Here is a 21,239-nt window from a genome sequence, read left to right on the forward strand (position 1 = left end):
TGTGGTCATCACACAAAATGGGCCTGCAAACACAGCGAGGTAACATATCTGGGTAGAAAGGGACTACATTCTGGGCACACACAAATAATCATGTTTTTAGACAGTAAAACATTTTTTCTCCCAGTTTAGATGCTAAGCTTATTAAGGTCGATACTTTGCTGACATTAAAATGTATTTATTTCAAGTAGGGCTGAAACAATAAATTGGATTAATCGTGATTAATCGATTATTGAAATAATCCTCAAATAATTTAGTAATCAAATAATCGTTAACTGGAGTATACAGACTAAAACATGCCATTTGCTGAAAGAACACCCCACTTAGAGCAGGAATTAGGCCAACATTGTACAAAAAATATTCACATTCTGCATTTAAGAAGAATATGCTCTATCCAGACCTTGCAAGCTTTATCTGATAATGTTAATTCAAGCTGTAGTCCTTGAGAAAAGCAATCTGTTCTCCACAAACAGCTACTTTATCTTTGACCCTAAAGGGAACATATCATACTTTAAATCCTTCCTTTTCAAACTTAAATCCTTCAGTTGTGGTCTAATTAAAGTATTGTCTAGCTATTTATTACTATGCCCCTTTAATGCTTGAATAAATCAAACTAAGAGATATACTATGTACTTCTTGCATTACTCATAGTAGTTGGCATCACAATGATAAAAACAAATACATCCTAATGAGCCTGTCTTGGTCGTCAAAATAAGCAGCACAACAATCAAGAAATTCACTGGTTTCCCGACTTGCAACAAAAACAAACTCAGCTCTGGTGATGTCACTCCTAGATCCAAGCACCGACCTCCGAGAGAAATTGAACAGACCGTAATTAATAAGAAAAATAGAAATAAAAGCCAGTTTTTTAAAACAAAAGGAGCTTGTTCTGATTTTTGAGTAGAATTTCTATGTTATGCATGTTTAATTTAGATTTTCATCGTCCACCATAGAACACTCCAGGACTTAAAAGGACCAGATGAGCCCAGGCCTGGGTTAGAGCATCATCTGCACAGCTTGAACAGGTTCAGTCTCAGAGAGCTCAAGACAGCAGGAATTTAGTGATTTTCGGACTGCATCCAAACTCTGGTCTGTGTTGTTTAACGCTCTCTATAACTAAATGTTTTACTTTTCTTGAAGTTAAACGGCCACACTAAAAACAATTATTTTACCATCTTCAAATTAACGAAATATCGTTTTTTTTAGCTAATTGCTAGACAGAGCAAGACTAAAAGAAAACAATGACTTATGTCATCTAAAACAACCCCAGTGTTCAAAATGTCATACCAGTTCATGCAAACAGTCCTTACTGTTATGCAGTAGGTGTTGCCACTGTCAGTTCCACCACATGATAGAGACCAGCAGTTGAAACGTTTATAAAATAGTGTTTGCATGGCCTCTGACATCTTTGGGAGTGGTGTCGTTTTGAGATGTCAGAGGTTAGCTTTGCTTTACTCCCCCTATGAGTAGCCATTGGTTGGAAAAGTAAAAAAAAAAAAGCGGATTTAACTCCTCTAGGTAAGATACCTGCTGTTCATGAACCCTAAGAGAAAAATAACATTACTCCAAATGTTAAGACAAATAAAATTTTTGAAATAAAAAAATGTCTCAAAAGCATAATTCCTAACTTTTTTTTGGAGGGCCACTGAAATACTGAACTACGTTCTTTGGTTTTCATGTGGAAACAGAAAGAAAATGCAATGAACAACTTCTCCATTCCTTTCTGCTGTTACCCCTCGAGACATTCAGTATGAGCAAGTTCTGTTTTCTTATTCTGTGTGAAACTCAGTGTGGAGGAGGTTCTGGTAGGTCAGCATTAAAACACATCTGCATTAACCGGACCATCAAATGAACAGAACTCTGTAGGGTTTATCTACATTTTCCAGGTCAAAAAAACATATTCCTGAAGATTTAAACAGTTGCAAAGCTTTCATTCCTTTCGATGTATGGATGGATGATCAGTTTCTCAGTTTTGGTGATTTTATGCAGAGAATCTCAAAAAAAAAAATAAGCTTAACTGAATGCTGTCCCTAACCCTAATTTTGTGGGTTCTCATTTTTCCCTTTCTTACAGATAAAGCTGTGAGATGAATAAAATCTCTGTGGGCCAGAGAGGCGTAAAACGCACATGTCATGTAGAAAGTGCCGACCATTGTGTGAATGTGGCCACTGGCAGACTCAACACGATTAAATTAAAGAAATTTATTGGCATTTAAAATGAATCGAGTGTACAAATCAGGTGAAATTGATTTCTTTCTGGATTTTACGGTTCTGCGGTTCTAACAGGGTTGCAGCTTAAGAGAAGGATGCCAAATTTCTTCACTGCACTTAAATGAGCCTTTAAAATGAGACAATATGCTTCAATATGCTATGTTTCAAATGATTAGCAAAGGCTTCTAAGACAAACTGAGTGAGAGAAGAAGTGGGTTTCTGAAAGGTTCTGCAACTCAAGAATATATTATTCAAGTGCCACACAAATTAGTAGACCAACTGTTGAAAAGAAACACAAGGACTGCAGGAGCCAATGTCCTTTGTTGTCCCAAAGCGCCAGCAGTGCGGTTGGAAAGTGTTTAATGAAATAGAAACTACAGAGACATACAGTTTTGTGAAAAAGTGGTTTTGTTTGCTGACATATTTCTCTTTTTTTGCTTTTTGTCAAATGTATATGTAGTACAGCTTGTTGCCTCTAGAGTTGTAGTCTCTAGTTTCTGAGTTGTAATTTCCTGTTTTATTTCGGTTAGTCTGATTCTTTCTGTTCTGTGTTCTCCTTACTTCCGGTTTTCTTTCTCTACTGTTTCTGACCTTTCCAGTCTCCTGATGGTTATTGGGTTTTCAGTTTTTCTCCTGTTGGGTTGTGTATTTTGATCTCTGTGTGTTTAGTTAACATTCTTTACATTAGATTTCCATGTGCTGTCTCTGTTATTCTGCCACCTGTCTCTTGTTCCTCTGATCAACTCTCCTCATTATATGTTCCTCGCTGGTTCCTTCTGTTGTCTCCGTCATGTTACAGGCTTCTGGTTTCTGTTCTCTGTTTTTGGATGTTGCATTTTGGATTTTAGTTTTAGTAGGTTTCTCATTCTTTCTTAAACCTTTTTATTTTGCATTTACTCCACCTCCCCTTTTTGGCTGCATTTGGGTCCTCCATACACAATAACGTAAACCAAAGATAACGCAAAGAAATTAAAAAAAAAGCTGTTTTCAATTGCCGATTTCAATATTTCCTCATTATGTTGCTTCCTCGTGATGTTATCTAGTTTGTGAAGTGCAGCTATCCTTCCTGCAGCAAAACCTCCCCACATGATGCTACCACCCTCGTACTACACAGTTGGCATGGAGGCCTTTAAGGTTCCAACTTTCTCCTCCAAAGTTAATTACGGTTCTTATAGCCAAACATAAAATTTTCATTTCAGCAGACAACAGGATAAGTCTCTAAAAATTAAGGTTCAGCCCATGTTGGTACAGGACTTGTGGGGTTGATAGATACATGTCATACCAAAGCCCGTTCATCTCTGGGACCCGTCAGAACCCGTCTCCTTCCACAATGGTTGGACAGTGGTTTCAGTGGTACTTTATATATATATATATATATATATATACAGGGGTTGGACAATGAAACTGAAACACCTGTCATTTTAGTGTGGGAGGTTTCATGGCTAAATTGGACCAGCCTGGTAGCCAGTCTTCATTGATTGCACATTGCACCAGTAAGAGCAGAGTGTGAAGGTTCAATTAGCAGGGTAAGAGCACAGTTTTGCTCAAACTATTGAAATGCACACAACATTATGGGTGACATACCAGAGTTCAAAAGAGGACAAATTGTTGGTGCACGTCTTGCTGGTACATCTGTGACCAAGACAGCAAGTCTTTGTGATGTATCAAGAGAGAGTCAGGAAACGTTTTTCTCCACCAGTATCACGTAGTGACCTGGCCACTATCCTGCAAGAAGAATGGCTTAAAATCCCTCTGACCACTGTGCAGGACTTGTATATGTCATTCCCAAGGCGAATTGACGCTGTATTGGCCGCAAAAGGAGGCCCTACACCATACTAATAAATTATTGTGGTCTAAAACCAGGTGTTTCAGTTTCATTGTCCAACCCCTGTATATAGCATACAAAATTTCAAGAATCCAACTATAACGGTAAGCATGTAAAGATTTATAGTCCCAAAAATAAATCCATTGTTTTTTCTCAGCCAGTTTATACCTGAGAATTAAAGCGAGAAGTGCTACGACTCACCCGTCTCCACATCAGTGATTACAGCCATGTTGTCAAATGAGCCGGTGAGGAGCTGTCGCCCGCAGGGGGTCCAGCAGGCGTCACGCACAGCTCCCGAGTGGCAGGTGTAAAGCCTGAGGCATCGTCCACTTTCTGCTCCATCCCACACCTGCCAGACATGGACACGATCCAAAGCCACAAATAAACCCACACTCCTGCAACAAAATCCTTTTTTACCCATTAGATGGTACTGTTATGTAAAACATCACTTTATTTATGCTTGAGAGAAAACATTTAGCTTTCAAGTCAATAGCAGCTCAAAAACCCACATGCACTTATTTTAAAAAATCCATTTGATATTTGATATAACATTTTTGCTTTGTTGAAAATTTCTAAAAGAAATAAGCTGGTAAAGATGTAACATTCCTGAATCCAACATTTTACATCCTAAATGCAAAAGATGGCTACCAATATCAGGGTTTACTCAGGCTACACAAATGTACAAGTTTGAAATCACAAAAATTTACAATTTTGACAGTGGGGCTTGTAACATAGGAACATGTTGCTATGCACTGCCGGCCAGCTGACTGAAAGAAGGCTTCCACTCTTTTCTCTTATTTACAAAAAAGAAAATGAAGTGATTTGGAAATATTTACGGTAGCAAAACAATTAACAGTGCAAACTAAAGGAGCACCACCCATCATTCTTGTTAAGATAACCCGCTACCCAGGTAGATAGCCCAGCTAACTTTAACTGTAATAATCAATATGTTAGATAATTTAAGCATCATCACTTTGATCTAACAACTAAAATACATGCATGCATCACTTTATAGGGGAAGACTACAGACAGCCACAAAAACCCTACACAAAGAGGGAAAGTCACAAAAGCTCATAGCTAAAGAAGCTAATTGCTCACAAAGGGCTCTATCCAAGCATAGTAACAGAAAGTTGAGTGGAAGGAAAAAGTGTGGTAAGGAGGACTGTAATGCAAAGCCCATTCAAGAGTTTGAAGGAGATTAACAAAGGGTAGACTTGCGATGGAGTCAGCACTTCAAAAGCCATTTCCAGGACATAAGGCATTCCTGCTGAACCACAGACGTCAGAATGGTCTTACCTTGGCGATGAAGAACCAAACTGGACTGTTGCTCAGTGGTACAAAGTACTCTGATTTAAAAATCAGAGTCCCAGAGTAAAGGGGAAGAGTGGAGAGGCAAAGAATCCAAATTGCTTGAGGTCCAGTGTGAAGTTTCCACAGTCAGTAATGATTCAAGGAGACATGTCTGCTGGTGTTGGTCCACTGGGTTGTATCAAGAATAAAGTCAGAGCAGCCACCTACCAGGACATTTATGAGCACTTCCTGCTTCCCTCTGGTTACAAGCTTTATGCCATGCTGGAATAAAGGTGTAATTGATGCAAAAGGAGCCCAGACCTGGTTACTGAGTGCCTATACTGTACAGAACATGGACCTAATTTCAGTAGGTCCATCTTTCTGACTTAAAAAGTATTTTTTATTTGTCTGATGTGATATACACATTTTCTGATAAACTGACATTTGTGTTTCATTAGACGAAAGCTATAATCGTCTAAATTAACAGAACTAATCTTGTGAAATGAAGCTATATATAATTATAACTTTTTTGGATTGAATTACTGAGAGAAATCAACCTTTTGATGATATTCTAATTTATTAAGATGCCCCTGCACACGTGGACTCCATTGCTCTCTCCATAGAAAAAATGCTGAAGAGGAAATTCGCATGTGTGAAGTAGGGCTTGTGTTTATTTTTTCATTTTCTCAGCTTTTCCAAAACCTACATAAATCTGATCTAAGCTACTTATGCATAATTGTGCTAATAATTATACCAAATTAATTTACTCAGGGAAATGCAGCAGAGACAAAGGGTCATAAGCCTTTTACATCAGGTTTATTTTTGGTTTATAAAACACTTTTAATAATTGTTTTCCTAATTAATCCCATTAAATTCTTTAGAGTGATGTTATAAATCAGGTGTAATGGCTGTAATGGATTCCTGTTGTGAAAGGTTTATCTTACTGAGCAGCAGAGAAAAGCATGCAGCTTCCTTCTGTTTGTTATGACAGCCATGACATGAAAATAACGTACATAAATAAAGGTGTTAATCAGCCATTCTTTAGCTCAGTTTATACTTGTCTTCACTTTCTGAACTATATTTCAAAGGAATCACATGGCGAACAGTGTGATCAGTGTCGCCTGTTTTTCTTTCATACACGCCGGGCCACAATGGCTTCTCCCAGAAGCCCAGCTTGAAATCCAACGGGTGGTCTGGTCTGGAGCCTGCTGAGGTGAGGTGCTGTGTTAATGATGGGAATATTCTTCACCAGGCACCACGGAGGAACTTTGAAGATCTACCCAGCATGGCCGATCCCTCTCTGCCTCGCTCTGTGCTTCATTATTTAACAGCATATGAAACACACCAAGGACTGTACTGCTGCTCCCATAGGAGACAGAAAAGACAGATGGATAAGAGAAGAATGACATATTAATCCAGCTGGCAGCAGTAAAACAAGCAGAATCCCAGAGATGGCTCCAGGGGTGGAAGAAAGTAACACAGGTGGAAAGAGAGTCTCACTTTTAATTGCATTGTGTTAAATCTGGGAGCGATCCACCTATTAGGGAAGCTTGTGTTCATTGTGGAGCAGGTTTGAGGCTCTATGACTTAGAGAAACACTGCCATCTCAAGGCAACAAGAAAATCTGAGCAAAAATCACCTAAAGATAGTACACGTTTCAGACCATATACCAAGCCTTACATTAAAGACTTACAAAAGTTCACGATGCACATATTAGCTATGATCAAATATAAACTGAGACTTGTCTATGACTGAAAAAACACGGCTTATTTATTCTGCTGTGAAATTTCACCGCCCACTTAACACAGAGTGGTTCCTTGGAAATGATTCATTGGGGCAATCTACTTCCTTAATGACTCCTGATAGCTAAAACTAAATTGGTAAGGGGGTTATAAGCCTAAAACTGCTGCTTCACACCCGCAGTAGCCATGGCGACAACAGACAAAAACAGTCTGGAATAATAAGTCCGACGGACAGGACGAAAAAGGCAACGTCGGAAGCATGAAGGATGCCAGCGGAGAGACAGCGGCGCAGAGAGGAGTGAAGACTTCATAGATAACATCCCAGCGCTCTATTCAGTTCATGAAGAATAGAAAACAAAGGCTGAAGGCAAAGTGGTAAAGGCCATAATTGATAGGGAACATTGCGAATGTCAATGAGGGAACAATAATGTGTGACAACCTGCCATAAATCAAGAGAATAAACTCTGCTACTTAAGAAGCTTGAATTTATCATGATTATACCTGCAATTTTCAGCCCTGAAGAGCATTATAGTGGAGTGCTGCAAAATAACGGATGCCCCTGAATACATTTATTAGCACCAAATGTTGAATTAGTGCTTTAAAATGACATTTAATGGAGGCGATTCTGTTAAATCTGACAGCATACTAAAAACGCTGAACATTTGCAAATACCGAAACTGCTTTGACTAAATCAAATCAGTTTCCCATAATCAATGTAAACAGGACTCAACTTTGCTTCATTCTTAATGTTTGAACTTATAACGATATGTGATAGTTTTGCTGTTCATTGCTTCTTTTATTTATTTTTTTTTCAGACAGCTCTCTCAACCTCACCATGGTGTTCGTTCTCACTTGAACAGTCAGAAGCACAACAATCTAAATGTCTGAACAGGGCAAAACTCATTCAAAATGTAGAGTGACAATGTGTTAATGATGTGCAAAAGTAGGATTTTTTTATTTTTTTTATTATACAAACATTTTTAAAAGTTCTTCAAGTTCTTCTTGCTTATATATATTACTGGAATTTCTTCTTTTCAGAATAGTTAAAAGTGATCTGAAATATCCATATATCTAAATATGTGAAGTGTCTGTGTGTATTCTCCAGTGAATGTAGACCCTACAAGATTTCCAAAAGGCTGCAAGCAATTTTAAATTCACCATGCACCAAGACGGGTAGAGGTTGAGAGGTCAAGAGGATAAAACAGCTACTTTGCTGTACTCCATTTAGCCTTCCTGTTATCTGGTGAAAGTCTAGCGCTCTTTTGTCCCATCACACCATGAATTAACTGTAAAAGTATAAAGTATTGCCTTCTTCTAAAAATCTTGTGACATTTCTCCAGTTCATTTGACTCAGTTTAAATCACACCAGTGTTGCTGAAAATAGTGTTGAGTCTTCTTCACTAAGTAGGCTAACTCTAACCCACTCATGTATGGTGTGTTCATGTATCCAAAAAAGATCAGGTGTGTGGGTTTCCACTCGGTAAATGCCAATCAAGCTCATAAATGTCTGATTCATGGTTAACGGCCAGTTTCTTGGTACATTTCTACTTTTCACAAGTCCAAAAAAGAATCTCACAGTCTGATTTAGCTGCAGCTCAGATTGTTTACTACAGTATCAGATGCATAGAAAGGTGATGGTGGAGCGTCATTTACTTTAAGCTGAATAAATTCAGTTGCCAAAGAAATGCAATAGTGTCAAAGGGTAGAAAAAAATGCCAAATGGTTCATGGTTCATGAAACCAAAGAAATGGAACGCATAAACTTAGTAGATGATCTTTAACAGAAAATCCCAATAAAATAAATTGAAGTTTGTATGACCAAATGCAGAAGACTGTTAGGAGCCTAGACATCGCTGCATAAGAAACCAGTGAAACAAACATGATAGTCAAATAGGATTTTCTGACCTTGATGGGAAAAACAACCACAGTATTTCTGTGTTTCTGCAGCAAACAGGAAGTACAAGAGATTTTTGCTAAAGTATGTTAACCTCCTACGTTTCTCATCATTCACTAAACTCATTCTGAAATAGAGAAGAGCAGCTAATTCTTGCACAGAAACGAGTGTTCCCCTCCATCCATCCTTCGTCAGTCGCCACCATCTGTTGAGAGCAGCACTCTCCAGGTGCCAGACACGGTGCTGCCATATCGCTTCCACTTGTATGATTATGCAAATTAACTCATTCATATTTAAATGATTAATTAGTCAGAGTTCTCAAAGGATGTTAGCGCAGCACATGATTTCACAGACCATGGCAGGGAAATGTTTGGAAGCTGGCAGGCAGATAGCTGTGTCGCTTGACCTTTACAATGGTACGATGAGGGATTGTTTTCCAGGTGTGAAATAATGAAAAGGAGAGAGAGGGGAATGAGACAGAGGGAGACGGAAAGACAAAGAGGAAAGGGAGGGAGAGACAGGAAAATCCCGTGGGTTCTGACACACATTCAGCTGACAGTGATGGACATGATTCTGAAGATAGTGGTTTATGGTGAATGTATGAATCGATGCAGCAGAGCAGATATTGGGCTCACTTTACCACATGCTCTGAAAGTGAGGTAAGTGTCATCTTTTATCCTTGTTAGAAATAACTGAAATTATTCTGAAGAGAAAAGAAAATTTTCAATGCCACACTTTGCAGATGCCTCTAAATAAATCATAATATTACCCTAACGTAATAGCATGAATAAGACAGAAATAGCATGATTATGGCCAAAATAATATTGGGGAAGACTACTGACTCACCAGTTCTCCAGCTGACACTCACTGACACCAACCACAAGGACGGTAAGCCACAAAAGCTCATTGCTGAAGAAGCAGAGAGTGCTTTATTCAAGCATATTAATGGAAAATTAAGTGGGAGGAAAAAGTGTGGTTGAAACAAGAATAACTGCAGCCTTGAGAGGATTGTGAGGCATACCCCATTCAAGGGTTTGGGACAGATTCATAAGGTATGGGCTGCAGCTGGACTCAGACCTTCAGGAGACACCACACACAGATGTATCCAGGACATGGACTGCAACAGTCATGTAACTTGTGTTCAGCCACTCCTGAACCAGACGCAACATCATTAACATGTTACCTGGTCTAAGCAGAAGAATGACCAGCCTGTGCCTCAGCAGAAGTAAAAATGTTCTTTTCCTAGTGCAGACCAAAGCAATAGGGTCATTGATACATGTCAAATCTTTTCTATACTGATGATATACTCTGGATGACTTCTGGCCTCCATGCTTCTGGCAGCATGTCAGCTGCTGACAGGGCGAGGAACCGTGTGAGGGATCCAAGTTGTTGCACAGTGGTCTGGTAATCCTTCCAAAAAATCCTGGATGCAGATGGTTCTCCGCATCACCACCAAAACCGAATCATCTGTTCGTTGTCCTAATACGCACCTTGTCTGAAATTTCATCCAAGTCCATTCAGAACTTTTTGAGATATTTTGCAAACCGACAAATGCTGACAAAACATAACCTCCTTGGCAGAATCAAGATCCCAGAGTCTGGAGGAAGAGTGGAGAGGAACAGAATCCAAGTTGATTGAGGTCCATTGTGCTGATCCCCTTCTGCCACATGCAAAAGGAGACCCGACAAAGTACTCAGTGCATATGCTGTACAGTACATGGTCATACTGTTCAGCAGGACCACGTTTTTCTGTTAGCAATCCTTTTTTATAGGTATGATGTAATATTCTAACTTTCTGAGAAACTGAGTTTTGGGTTTTCCCAAGCTATAATCACCAAAATTAACATAACACCTGAAATATATCATTATGTGTTTAATAAATCCATATAATAAGCTAAGTCCACTGTTTGAATTAACCGATTTAAATTTACTGAGATGCACTGGTCCTTTGAAAACAGTGTAAAAGGCCACGCTGTCTATGGATCTGTTCATCTGGGCCTACAGAGTGCATCAGTTTAAATTCCAATAAATAGCATTCATTTTTTTAAGGGTGTTTAAATGAAAGAGGCTAATCCAGCAAACGGATCTGTGTTTCATTTACTTCCATATTAAATGTCATCAATTCAACAGCAAGTGGGGGCCGTCATTACCTTAAAGGTCTTGTCCATGGAGGCGGACAGCAGCAGGTGGCTGATATGAGGCACAGGACACCACTGCACAGTATTGACTGGCCCCTGGTGGCCTTCCAGACTCATTAAAAGCCTCCTGGGTATCCCAGCTGCTTTGAGTTTTTCACCAAGGTAAGGCTTCACTCTGGATGACACATCTGAGAGAATTTTTCTGGTCTGATTCTCCAAGACTTGTTCTGATGGGTTTTGAGAGTCCTCTGTTTCCTCTGACTGGGTGAGTCTCTGTCTCTTAGGGATATAGGGTCTGACACCAGCCAAGGCAGATGGTGGCATTTTAGCTGGATTTGAACCATCAGGGACACGTTTCGGGAGACGAGGAGTCTGTAGACGTACAGTTTCCCCCTGATTCACAGGTGAACTGAGAGTAGCAGAAATGTCTTTAAAGTACTTGTCTTCTCTTCCACTAGAGTACTTCCTGTCCCAGTGTTGTAGTTTAGGGTAAACATGCAGTGAAGAGCTACTTTGTTCTGTGACACCTCGATGAGGTTCTAAAGCTGTTTGATCAGTAACAGAACATGAAGGTCCGGGCACTAAATTAGGGTTATTACATCCAGCAGGGTTTGTTTGGAACGTTTCTGGGGCTCCTTCGTCCTTCTGATCGCAGGACTCATCCTCTGACTCTGAATCATCATAGGCCACCAATGAAGACATCTTCTTTTGACACTGAAAATAGAAGAACAATTCTGAGTACCATGAACTCATCAATGGTCCAAATGCGGCATCTAGTGGCCACTTGAATACCCACAATTACAAGTAGTTCACAGACTTTTAGCATAAAATCAAACATAGAAGCTTGCCTCACATCCAAGCACACGGAATTAAAATCAGAGGAATGAAAGAAGAAAGGATGCAATTTATTCAAGTGCTAAACCAATATTTCAAGCTTTGAACATCTCACAGATCTCTGTTCAATCCATCATCTGAACATGGAAAGAGGAAGGACCAACTGCAGACCTACCAAGACATGGACGTCCACCTAAAGTGACAGGCTGGGTAAGGAGAGCATTAACTAGAGAAGCAGCCAAGAGGGCGATGGCATCTCTGGAGGAGCTGCAGAGGCTAAGTGGAAAAATCTCTACAATCTCTCTACAAATCTGGCTTTTATAGAAGAGTGACCAGAAGCAACTGTAGAAAAAAGGTTACAAAAAGTTTTGTTTGCAGTTTCCCACAAGTTTGCTAACTTAAAACCTAAAGCACGGTCTCTAAATGTTATTGTACATTTAATTTAAGGTGGAAAGACAACATCGACAACAAAAAATAAATACATAAACACAATATCTAAAAGTTAAAAAGTACTAAGCACTAAAACATTTTCTGTAGCTGGTCACCAGCTTTTCATACATCTCAGGAGGGATTTTGACCGACTCCTCTTTGTAGAAATTCTAAATCCTTCAGGTTTTTCAGGTGCTGATTTTAATTTGAAAAGCTCCTTTTACAGGTTTTCTGTTGAACTGAGGCCTGGAGACTGGCCTGACAACTCCAGAACCTTAATGTGCTTCTTCTTTTGCCACTTCATTGTTGTCTTAGTAACGTATCTTGAGATACTGTTATGCTGGGACACTCATCCATGACCATTCTTTAGTGTTCTCACTCTATAAGTCACAACAAATGACCAGGTTTGGCCCTCTACCAGTCACAGAAAAATGACTCCAAAGCATAATGTTTCCACCTCCGTGCTTTACAGCGGAGATGATGTTCTTTGGGTTATACTCAGCAGTTTTATTTCTTCAAACACACAATTTGGATCTCATCTGACCATGGCACTTTCTTCTTTACCTTCTCTGAATCATTTTGATGTTCACCTTGAACCCGAAGACAAACCTGTATGTGTGCCTTCTATAGCAGAGGAATGCATTAAAGCGTAATGTATTACCAGTGGTGTTCCTGGTGGCTTTGGTCCAACTGTCTTCAGATCATTAACAACAGGTAGCTGTGGGCCGTTTCCTAACCTTTCACATTAACCTTCTCATCTAATGAGCCAATAGTTTAAGTGAAGCTCCAGACTGAGGAGGACTGATCCTCATTTTATATTGTTTTAACTTCCTAATAATTGCTCCAACAAATGTCACCTTCTCCCCACTCCTCTAGCTGACATTCTTGGAGCCCATTCCAGCCTTGTCAAGATCTACAATCCTGTCTCTGAAGTCCTTGGACAGATCTGAGGTTGGAATTGGAGAAACTGATTATGTGGACTGGTGTACTTTAAATAGACCCAATAGTAACCTGTAGGAACCATTATTCTGGTTGTGTTGTAGGGGATTAAATACATATGTCACCAATAACAACTAAACCACTTGTTTGCGATGCATTTTTTCAGAAATGTTTGCTGCTATTAAAGTACCATAACATGTAGAGATGGTATTTTTGTGTTGGTCTATCCTGTAAATCCCAGTAAAATGCATTTAAGTTTGTGGCTGTAAGGTGAAAAAAACATATGTTTTTTACCATAAATACATTTGCACGACATTGTGAACTTCGTGTAGTTGCAGTTTGCTGAGCACAGCTATATTAGTTGACATTATAACAGTATAGTTTGATATACAGGTCCTTCTCAAAATATTAGCATATTGTGATAAAGTTCATTATTTTCCATAATGTCATGATGAAAATTTAACATTCATATATTTTAGATTCATTGCACACTAACTGAAATATTTCAGGTCTTTTATTGTCTTAATATGGATGATTTTGGCATACAGCTCATGAAAACCCAAAATTCCTATCTCACAAAATTAGCATATCATTAAAAGGGTCTCTAAACGAGCTATGAACCTAATCATCTGAATCAACGAGTTAACTCTAAACACCTGCAAAAGATTCCTGAGGCCTTTAAAACTCCCAGCCTGGTTCATCACTCAAAACCCCAATCATGGGTAAGACTGCCGACCTGACTGCTGTCCAGAAGGCCACTATTGACACCCTCAAGCAAGAGGGTAAGACACAGAAAGACATTTCTGAACGAATAGGCTGTTCCCAGAGTGCTGTATCAAGGCACCTCAGTGGGAAGTCTGTGGGAAGGAAAAAGTGTGGCAGAAAACGCTGCACAACGAGAAGAGGTGACCGGATCCTGAGGAAGATTGTGGAGAAGGGCCGATTCCAGACCTTGGGGGACCTGCGGAAGCAGTGGACTGAGTCTGGAGTAGAAACATCCAGAGCCACCGTGCACAGGCGTGTGCAGGAAATGGGCTACAGGTGCCGCATTCCCCAGGTAAAGCCACTTTTGAACCAGAAACAGCGGCAGAAGCGCCTGACCTGGGCTACAGAGAAGCAGCACTGGACTGTTGCTCAGTGGTCCAAAGTACTTTTTTCGGATGAAAGCAAATTCTGCATGTCATTCGGAAATCAAGGTGCCAGAGTCTGGAGGAAGACTGGGGAGAAGGAAATGCCAAAATGCCAGAAGTCCAGTGTCAAGTACCCACAGTCAGTGATGGTCTGGGGTGCCGTGTCAGCTGCTGGTGTTGGTCCACTGTGTTTTATCAAGGGCAGGGTCAATGCAGCTAGCTATCAGGAGATTTTGGAGCACTTCATGCTTCCATCTGCTGAAAAGCTTTATGGAGATGAAGATTTCCTTTTTCAGCACGACCTGGCACCTGCTCACAGTGCCAAAACCACTGGTAAATGGTTTACTGACCATGGTATCACTGTGCTCAATTGGCCTGCCAACTCTCCTGACCTGAACCCCATAGAGAATCTGTGGGATATTGTGAAGAGAACGTTGAGAGACTCAAGACCCAACACTCTGGATGAGCTAAAGGCCGCTATCGAAGCATCCTGGGCCTCCATAAGACCTCAGCAGGTCCACAGGCTGATTGCCTCCATGCCACGCCGCATTGAAGCAGTCATTTCTGCAAAAGGATTCCCGACCAAGTATTGAGTGCATAACTGTACATGATTATTTGAAGGTTGACGTTTTTTGTATTAAAAACACTTTTCTTTTATTGGTCGGATGAAATATGCTAATTTTGTGAGATAGGAATTTTGGGTTTTCATGAGCTGTATGCCAAAATCATCCGTATTAAGACAATAAAAGACCTGAAATATTTCAGTTAGTGTGCAATGAATCTAAAATATATGAATGTTAAATTTTCATCATTACATTATGGAAAATAATGAACTTTATCACAATATGCTAATATTTTGAGAAGGACCAGTATTTATATAACGTCTGATGATGTCTCAACGCTTCTGCTCTTATTAGTCAGCAGCTAGCAGATCTAGCTAACCATGATATTCTCCTTTTAGCTTATGAGCTATTAATGAAAAATAAAACCAGGTCAATAATTCCGCGCTTCATTGCTGTACCTGGAACTTTAGAGAAGTCCTTGATTTACCCCCTTCAGCGTTAAGGTGGTTTGGTTTATTGTGTTCAACATCCCGCAAAATTTATTCCAAATAACGGCGGTGTTTCAGAATAAAAGCATCGTTTAGTTTTGTTCTGATGGGCAAGCGTCTTTTACCGTTCAAGTGCTTTTATTTTGACATCCATAAACAGGAACCAGAAACGGACGACACTTCCTACTTATCCCGATTCTTATTTTTCTTTTTTTTTATATATATTTTCACTATTATTTATTGTGGACGCTGTTCATGTTAATCGGCTTTATTCTCGTGAAAACATTTATGCGAATTAAATAATTAAATAGTGTTTCCTGGCTTTGTGTGGATTTGTGATGTTCGGAACCTTTGAACGCCGTGTGTATGAGGAGGGAAGAATTAGTTCCGGACAACGGTTCTTTACAGGCTGATGCAAGTTGAATGAGAGAGCAGTCAGCTTAACGGTATGAAAGAAACAAAAGCCAAAATAACCTGACATTTGTTTCGCTGTGACATTACCCGGTTTTAGTCCAGTAGTTATGTTGGTTATGGGACAGCAGTCGTAGATTTATTAATTTTAATATCCGCAACGATTAGCCAGATTTACCAAGCCTGCTCTAAATGCTCCCATATGGGAGGCTTCTGTGGTGCTGTTAGAGCTTTCAATCGGTCGGCTTTTCTATTTATAGACAGAACTCTATTTGATGTGACTGTTTCATTTATTTTCTGTCAGGGTGAAGGACATGACAGACTGCCAAGGAGTCGCGGAAGGAGCCAGCACTCCTATGGAGCTTTATGAGAGACTCAGTGCGCAGGGGGGGAAAGTGAGGTCCCTGAAGTCAGCCAAAGCTGAGAAGGTAAGTGACTTCATAGCTCAGATGGAGATGTCCACCCTTATTCATAGGTATGTTTCCAACATTTCCAAAGAGTTGTCATCAGAGCATTTTATACAGATTACTTATCTCTGTTTTTTGGAGACAGCAAAAATGTAAAAAAGCATCTTAGCTCTGCTCACTAATGCTATAAAGTCAGTTTAGCTGACTGGATCTTTTAATTCTTGTTGAGCTTAAACATGCGTGTTGTTTTAACATCAGTGTCATGGTTCTACAGGCTGAAGTTGATGCTGCCGTCCAGCTGCTGCTGATGCTGAAAATGGACTACAAACAGATGACTGGTCAGGATTACAAAGCAGGATGCCCGCCCTCGGACAACGTGGGTGCACCGAACAATGGGCCGGCAGCAGATGGTGCCGGTGAGGAGGACACAGTGGATCCATGGAACGTTTCAACCACCAACGCCAATGGAGTTGATTATGACAAATTAATAGGTAAGAGTCCAGTGAGCTTTAAGTGTGATCGGAGGGGTAATTCACCCTGATGGATGGATAAAGATTGTTTTCTCTTTTTCTAGTGAGGTTTGGGAGCAGTAAGATCGACAAGGAGCTGGTGGATAGAATAGAGAGAGTGTGTGGACAGAAACCCCATCGCTTTCTACGAAGAGGAGTTTTCTTCTCACACAGGTTTTTCATCTTCCACATTTACTAACCTGCAATGAATAACTGTTCCATAAATCATAGCAGTACAGCAGATTTCCATGTGTAGTATTTCACTGGGATTTTCAGTGACAAACCAGCATAAAGTAGTGCATAGTTGTGAAGTGGAAGGAAATCATTACATGTTTTCCACATCTTTAGCAAATAAAAATCTGAAAGAATTGATGTGCAATTGTATTCAACCCCTTTGTGACAATACTTTGTGTTTGTGTTACCATCTTTCACTGCAGTTACAGCTGCAGATCTTTTAGGGTGTGTCTCTGCCAGTTTAGAGAATCTTTTCACTATTCTTTTGCGAAATAGCTCAGTCAGATTGGATGAAGAATATCTGTAAACATCAGTTTTCAAGTCTCATCACAAATTCTCAATTGGAGTTAGAGGTGGACCTTGACTGGGCCATTCTAAAACATGAATATGCTTTGATTCTGTTGTAGCTCTGGCTGTAGGTGAACCTCTTCCCCGATCTCAAGTTATTTACAGCCTTTAACAGGTTTTCTTCCAGTATTTAGCTCCATCCATCTTCCCATGAACTCTGACCAGCTTCCCTGTCCCTGCTGAAGAAAAGCAGCTTGACCTCAACTGGTACCATCATGATGCTGCCACCACCATGTCTCACCATGTTGTGGGTGTGTTTTGGGTGAAGGACATTATTAGATTTCCAATAAATAGCGTTTTGCATGAGAGGCAGAAAGTACATTTTTGATTTCATCTTAGCAAGTCACCTTCTTCCACATGTTTTCTGTGTCCCCTACTTGTCTTGTGACAAACTTAAAGATGGCTTAATGTGGCTTTTCTTCAATGACAGCTTTCCTCTTGCCTGTCTTTCATTAAGAACATATTGTGGAGTGCATGACCAATAACCCTAATAATCCTATGAATATTCGTGCAACTCCTCCATAGGCACCATGAGCCTCTTGATCTCCTTGCCCAGCCTGTCAGTTGAGGTGGAGGTCCATGTCTTGATCCATCCTCTCTCCATGTTCAGATGATGGATTGAACAGAGCTCTGTGAGATGTTCAAAGTTTGGGATACTGTTTTAGATCCTAACTCTGCTTTAAATTTCTCCAGTGAAATAAAGAAGGTTGAATAAATGCCTGACGCACTTTTCAAATATTGCTTTGTGTAAAAACGTTTGAAAACTGTTTTTTTTACTTTCCTTCCACCTTTCGGTTTTGCGCTACTTTGTTCATATAAAATCACAGTAAGATAATGTTTCTGTATCAGTGTAAAAACAGTTTAATACATACTCATGCAAAGACTGTAACAGTTAAAAGTGGTATTAATTATTTCACAGACTATATCTATGTAAGTGTTCATGGAGGAATAAACTTCATGTCTCTCCCATGCCTCTGCAGAGATATGCATCAGGTACTTGATGCGTATGAGAAGCACAAGTCCTTCTACCTGTACACTGGCAGAGGTCCGTCCTCAGAGGCCATGCACGTTGGTCACCTCATCCCTTTTATCTTCACTAAGTGAGTTCTTTCTGTAATATGCCTAAATTCATCACCATTACACAGTAGATTTCATTTTGTAAAAATGTCACCAGAAATGTTTTCACAATGAAGTAAATTGCACCAAATTCCTTCACATTTAGATGGCTTCAGGACTTGTTCGACATCCCCCTGGTGATCCAGCTGACTGATGACGAGAAGTACTTGTGGAAGGATCTGACTGTTGAAGAATGCCACCGCTTTGCTGTTGAAAATGCCAAGGACATAATCGCCTGCGGCTTTGACCTCGACAAGACCTTTATCTTCTCTGACCTCGACTACATGGGGTAAAACCAGACTGGAGAATACACACTAAAGGAATAAAAGTGTTGTCAGAATAGAGCAACTTATAGCATTGTTTGTTTTCCAGTGTTTCTATTTTAATTTCCGTTCCACAGTGCCTCCCCTGAGTTCTACCGAAATGTGGTGAAGATCCAGAAGCATGTGACGTTTAACCAGGTTAAAGGCATTTTTGGTTTCACGGACAGCGATTGCATCGGTAAGTGACAGAAAACACTGAAACCTTTGCAAACCTACCCAAACTGATCCTGGGCAATAAAAGCATTAATCAGATTAGCTCTGGAGGAGCTGCAGAGATCCACATCTCTGCAGCTGATCAGACATCATTGGAAGATGGATGGAGCTAAATGGGCAAACTGGTGAAAAGGTTTGCTTTCAAACAGGAAAAAACATCCCTAAACATACAGACAGAGCTGCAATGGAATGGCCTAGTCAAAGTCCAGACCTTAATATAACTGAGAATCTGTGGCAACACTTGAAAATGGATATTTACAGGCGCTGTCCATCCATTCTGACTGAGATCAATTTATTTTGTAAAGAACATAGATTGCAGTCTCTATATGTTTAAAACTGTAAAGAGTCTTTCAGATTTTTCACATTTTCCTTCCAAGTCATACTTTTGAACAGCACTATGAGTATTCTAACCTTTAATTCTCCATTTAGGAAAGATCAGTTTCCCAGCCATCCAGGCTGCACCGTCCTTCAGTAACTCTTTCCCTCACATCTTCGGAAGCAGAAAAGACATACAGTGTCTCATTCCTTGTGCCATTGATCAGGTCAGGACCACACAATGTGTAAGCGATAGACAAATCTATTCATTGTTCAAAGTAAACTAATCCTTTCTGTTTTTCTGTGGCTTACACAGGACCCCTACTTCAGGATGACCCGCGATGTGGCTCCGAGGATCGGTTATCCGAAACCAGCCCTGCTTCACTCCACCTTCTTCCCTGCCCTGCAGGGGGCGCAGACAAAGATGAGCGCCAGCGATGCCAACTCCTCCATATTTCTCACTGACACACCGAAGCAGATCAAGAACAAGGTGCTTTAATCACATTAGTCTCCTGCTGGAGACATCATTTAAAAACTTTATGTTGCCTTTTGGCAGACTTCCCTCACCTCTGATCATTCCTCACAGATTAACAAACATGCATTTTCGGGAGGGAAGGACACAGTGGAAGAGCACAGGAAGTATGGAGGGAACGCAGATGTAGATGTCTCATTCATGTATTTGACTTTCTTCCTTGAGGATGACGAACATTTGGAGAAAATCAGACAGGTGAGGAAGAAAATGGACAGCCGACCAGATTTGATCAGTTGTTTTCCTTCTGTTATCCATCTCTGCTCTCTGATTCTCCTTTTTATCCTCCGTCCTTTATGCCCCTCCCATCTCATCCCGCTGATTTAATGTTGTCTTTTCTCAGGACTACACGAGTGGAGCTCTCCTAACAGGCGAACTGAAGAAGATATTGATTGAGACTCTGCAGCCGATGATTGCCCAGCATCAAGAGAGACGCAAACAAGTCACAGACGAAATAGTGAAGCAATTCATGACACCCAGGCCTTTAAATTTTAAATTGTAGCTCACTGGAGCATCACAGATCCATGTTCATGGCGTTAAGCTTTTTCCATTTAAAGTAATCGATAATGGGAGGAAACATTGAAAGGATTGTGTTCTTCTCCATGTCAGAATAAGCATGGCACTGCTGATTTGTGTCCATAATGTGTTGCCCAGCTGCAGCTCTTTCAGAAGTGAAAGTAAAAGGCATGTATTCTCAGAGGCTGCATCCACATCTACAGCAATATTCATATTTATGCCCTCATTCCAAAAACAAAACAGTGAAGAATATTGTTCACATTTTGAACTTTTAATGAAGCATTTTCTTTTTTCAGAGAGTAATTTCCATACAGCACAAAACTTAAATGAATAAAAAATAGAACTGGTTGCAAAATTTATAATTCAAAACGCATTCTCTCTAATCCTAAAAGTCTCAATATTATACTCACAACCTAAAATTCCTGGAAGAAATGGCTGCTTCATATAAATTTGCTGGTTAAGCCCAAAACAATTCAAGTGAGAAAGGTTTGGGCCTTTCCAAAAGCTTATTGTTGGCCCGCTTTATCCATTTCAAACCCAGTTTCGCCTTGTGTTTGGGATTATTTCCCTGTTGGAACACTCAGCTGTGTCAACGTTTTACCGTCTATAAGAAATATCCTTCCTTATTCCATCCACTTTGTGCAATCCTCCACCACCATGTACCAGAGGTGGAGTGGTGGTAGTCCATAAATCAGTACGGCATAATCCTACCACCACTATGCTTGACTGTTGGCATCATGTTCTTGGGTTTGAACACCTCACTTTGAACACACTTAATGTTATTGTGGCCCCACAGCTTAACTCTTTCTGGGTCCTCTGTCCTCCATGGTTCATCCTAATC

At 40.2% G+C, this 21,239-nt stretch overlaps 2 protein-coding genes across 3 annotated transcripts in view; one reads left to right on the top strand and one right to left on the bottom strand.

Annotated features, from left to right (window-relative positions):
• wdr25 (WD repeat domain 25) overlaps positions 1 to 15,563 on the bottom strand; it is a 31,880-nt gene extending 16,317 nt beyond the window's left edge. The window contains exons 1-3 of one of the 2 annotated variants that reach the window (XM_047392917.1): positions 15,448 to 15,563; positions 11,107 to 11,808; positions 4,234 to 4,381 (exon numbers count right to left, since the gene is read on the bottom strand). In XM_047392917.1, the coding sequence (XP_047248873.1) occupies positions 4,234 to 4,381; positions 11,107 to 11,796 (838 nt within the window). In that variant the 5' untranslated portion in view covers positions 11,797 to 11,808; positions 15,448 to 15,563. Of the gene's footprint in view, positions 1 to 4,233; positions 4,385 to 11,106; positions 11,809 to 15,447 lie in introns of both variants that reach the window. The other variant, XM_047392916.1, reaches the window with a different exon arrangement.
• A 201-nt stretch (positions 15,564 to 15,764) lies between these two features.
• LOC124855987 (tryptophan--tRNA ligase, cytoplasmic) lies at positions 15,765 to 20,757 on the top strand. Its single transcript, XM_047346162.1, has 11 exons — positions 15,765 to 15,923; positions 16,193 to 16,316; positions 16,570 to 16,786; positions 16,870 to 16,978; positions 18,367 to 18,486; positions 18,609 to 18,791; positions 18,903 to 19,003; positions 19,468 to 19,580; positions 19,670 to 19,843; positions 19,940 to 20,080; positions 20,226 to 20,757. Exons 2-11 carry the CDS (start codon positions 16,203 to 16,205, stop codon positions 20,382 to 20,384), a joined length of 1,431 nt encoding a protein of 476 aa, XP_047202118.1. The 5' UTR covers positions 15,765 to 15,923; positions 16,193 to 16,202; the 3' UTR covers positions 20,385 to 20,757.
• Positions 20,758 to 21,239: the final 482 nt, after the last annotated feature.

This window comes from Girardinichthys multiradiatus, chromosome 19, assembly GCF_021462225.1.
Source record: "Girardinichthys multiradiatus isolate DD_20200921_A chromosome 19, DD_fGirMul_XY1, whole genome shotgun sequence".
Lineage (NCBI taxonomy): Eukaryota > Metazoa > Chordata > Actinopteri > Cyprinodontiformes > Goodeidae > Girardinichthys > Girardinichthys multiradiatus.

Bases quoted from the DNA above. Each gene is read 5' to 3' on its own strand.
- LOC124855987 (XM_047346162.1), top strand. From the start codon at position 16,203: ATGACAGACTGCCAAGGAGTCGCGGAAGGAGCCAGCACTCCTATGGAG. The intron at 18,487-18,608 runs GTGAGTTCTTTC...CTTCACATTTAG, and splicing joins ATCCCTTTTATCTTCACTAA to ATGGCTTCAGGACTTGTTCG. The intron at 20,081-20,225 runs GTGAGGAAGAAA...GTCTTTTCTCAG, and splicing joins ATTTGGAGAAAATCAGACAG to GACTACACGAGTGGAGCTCT.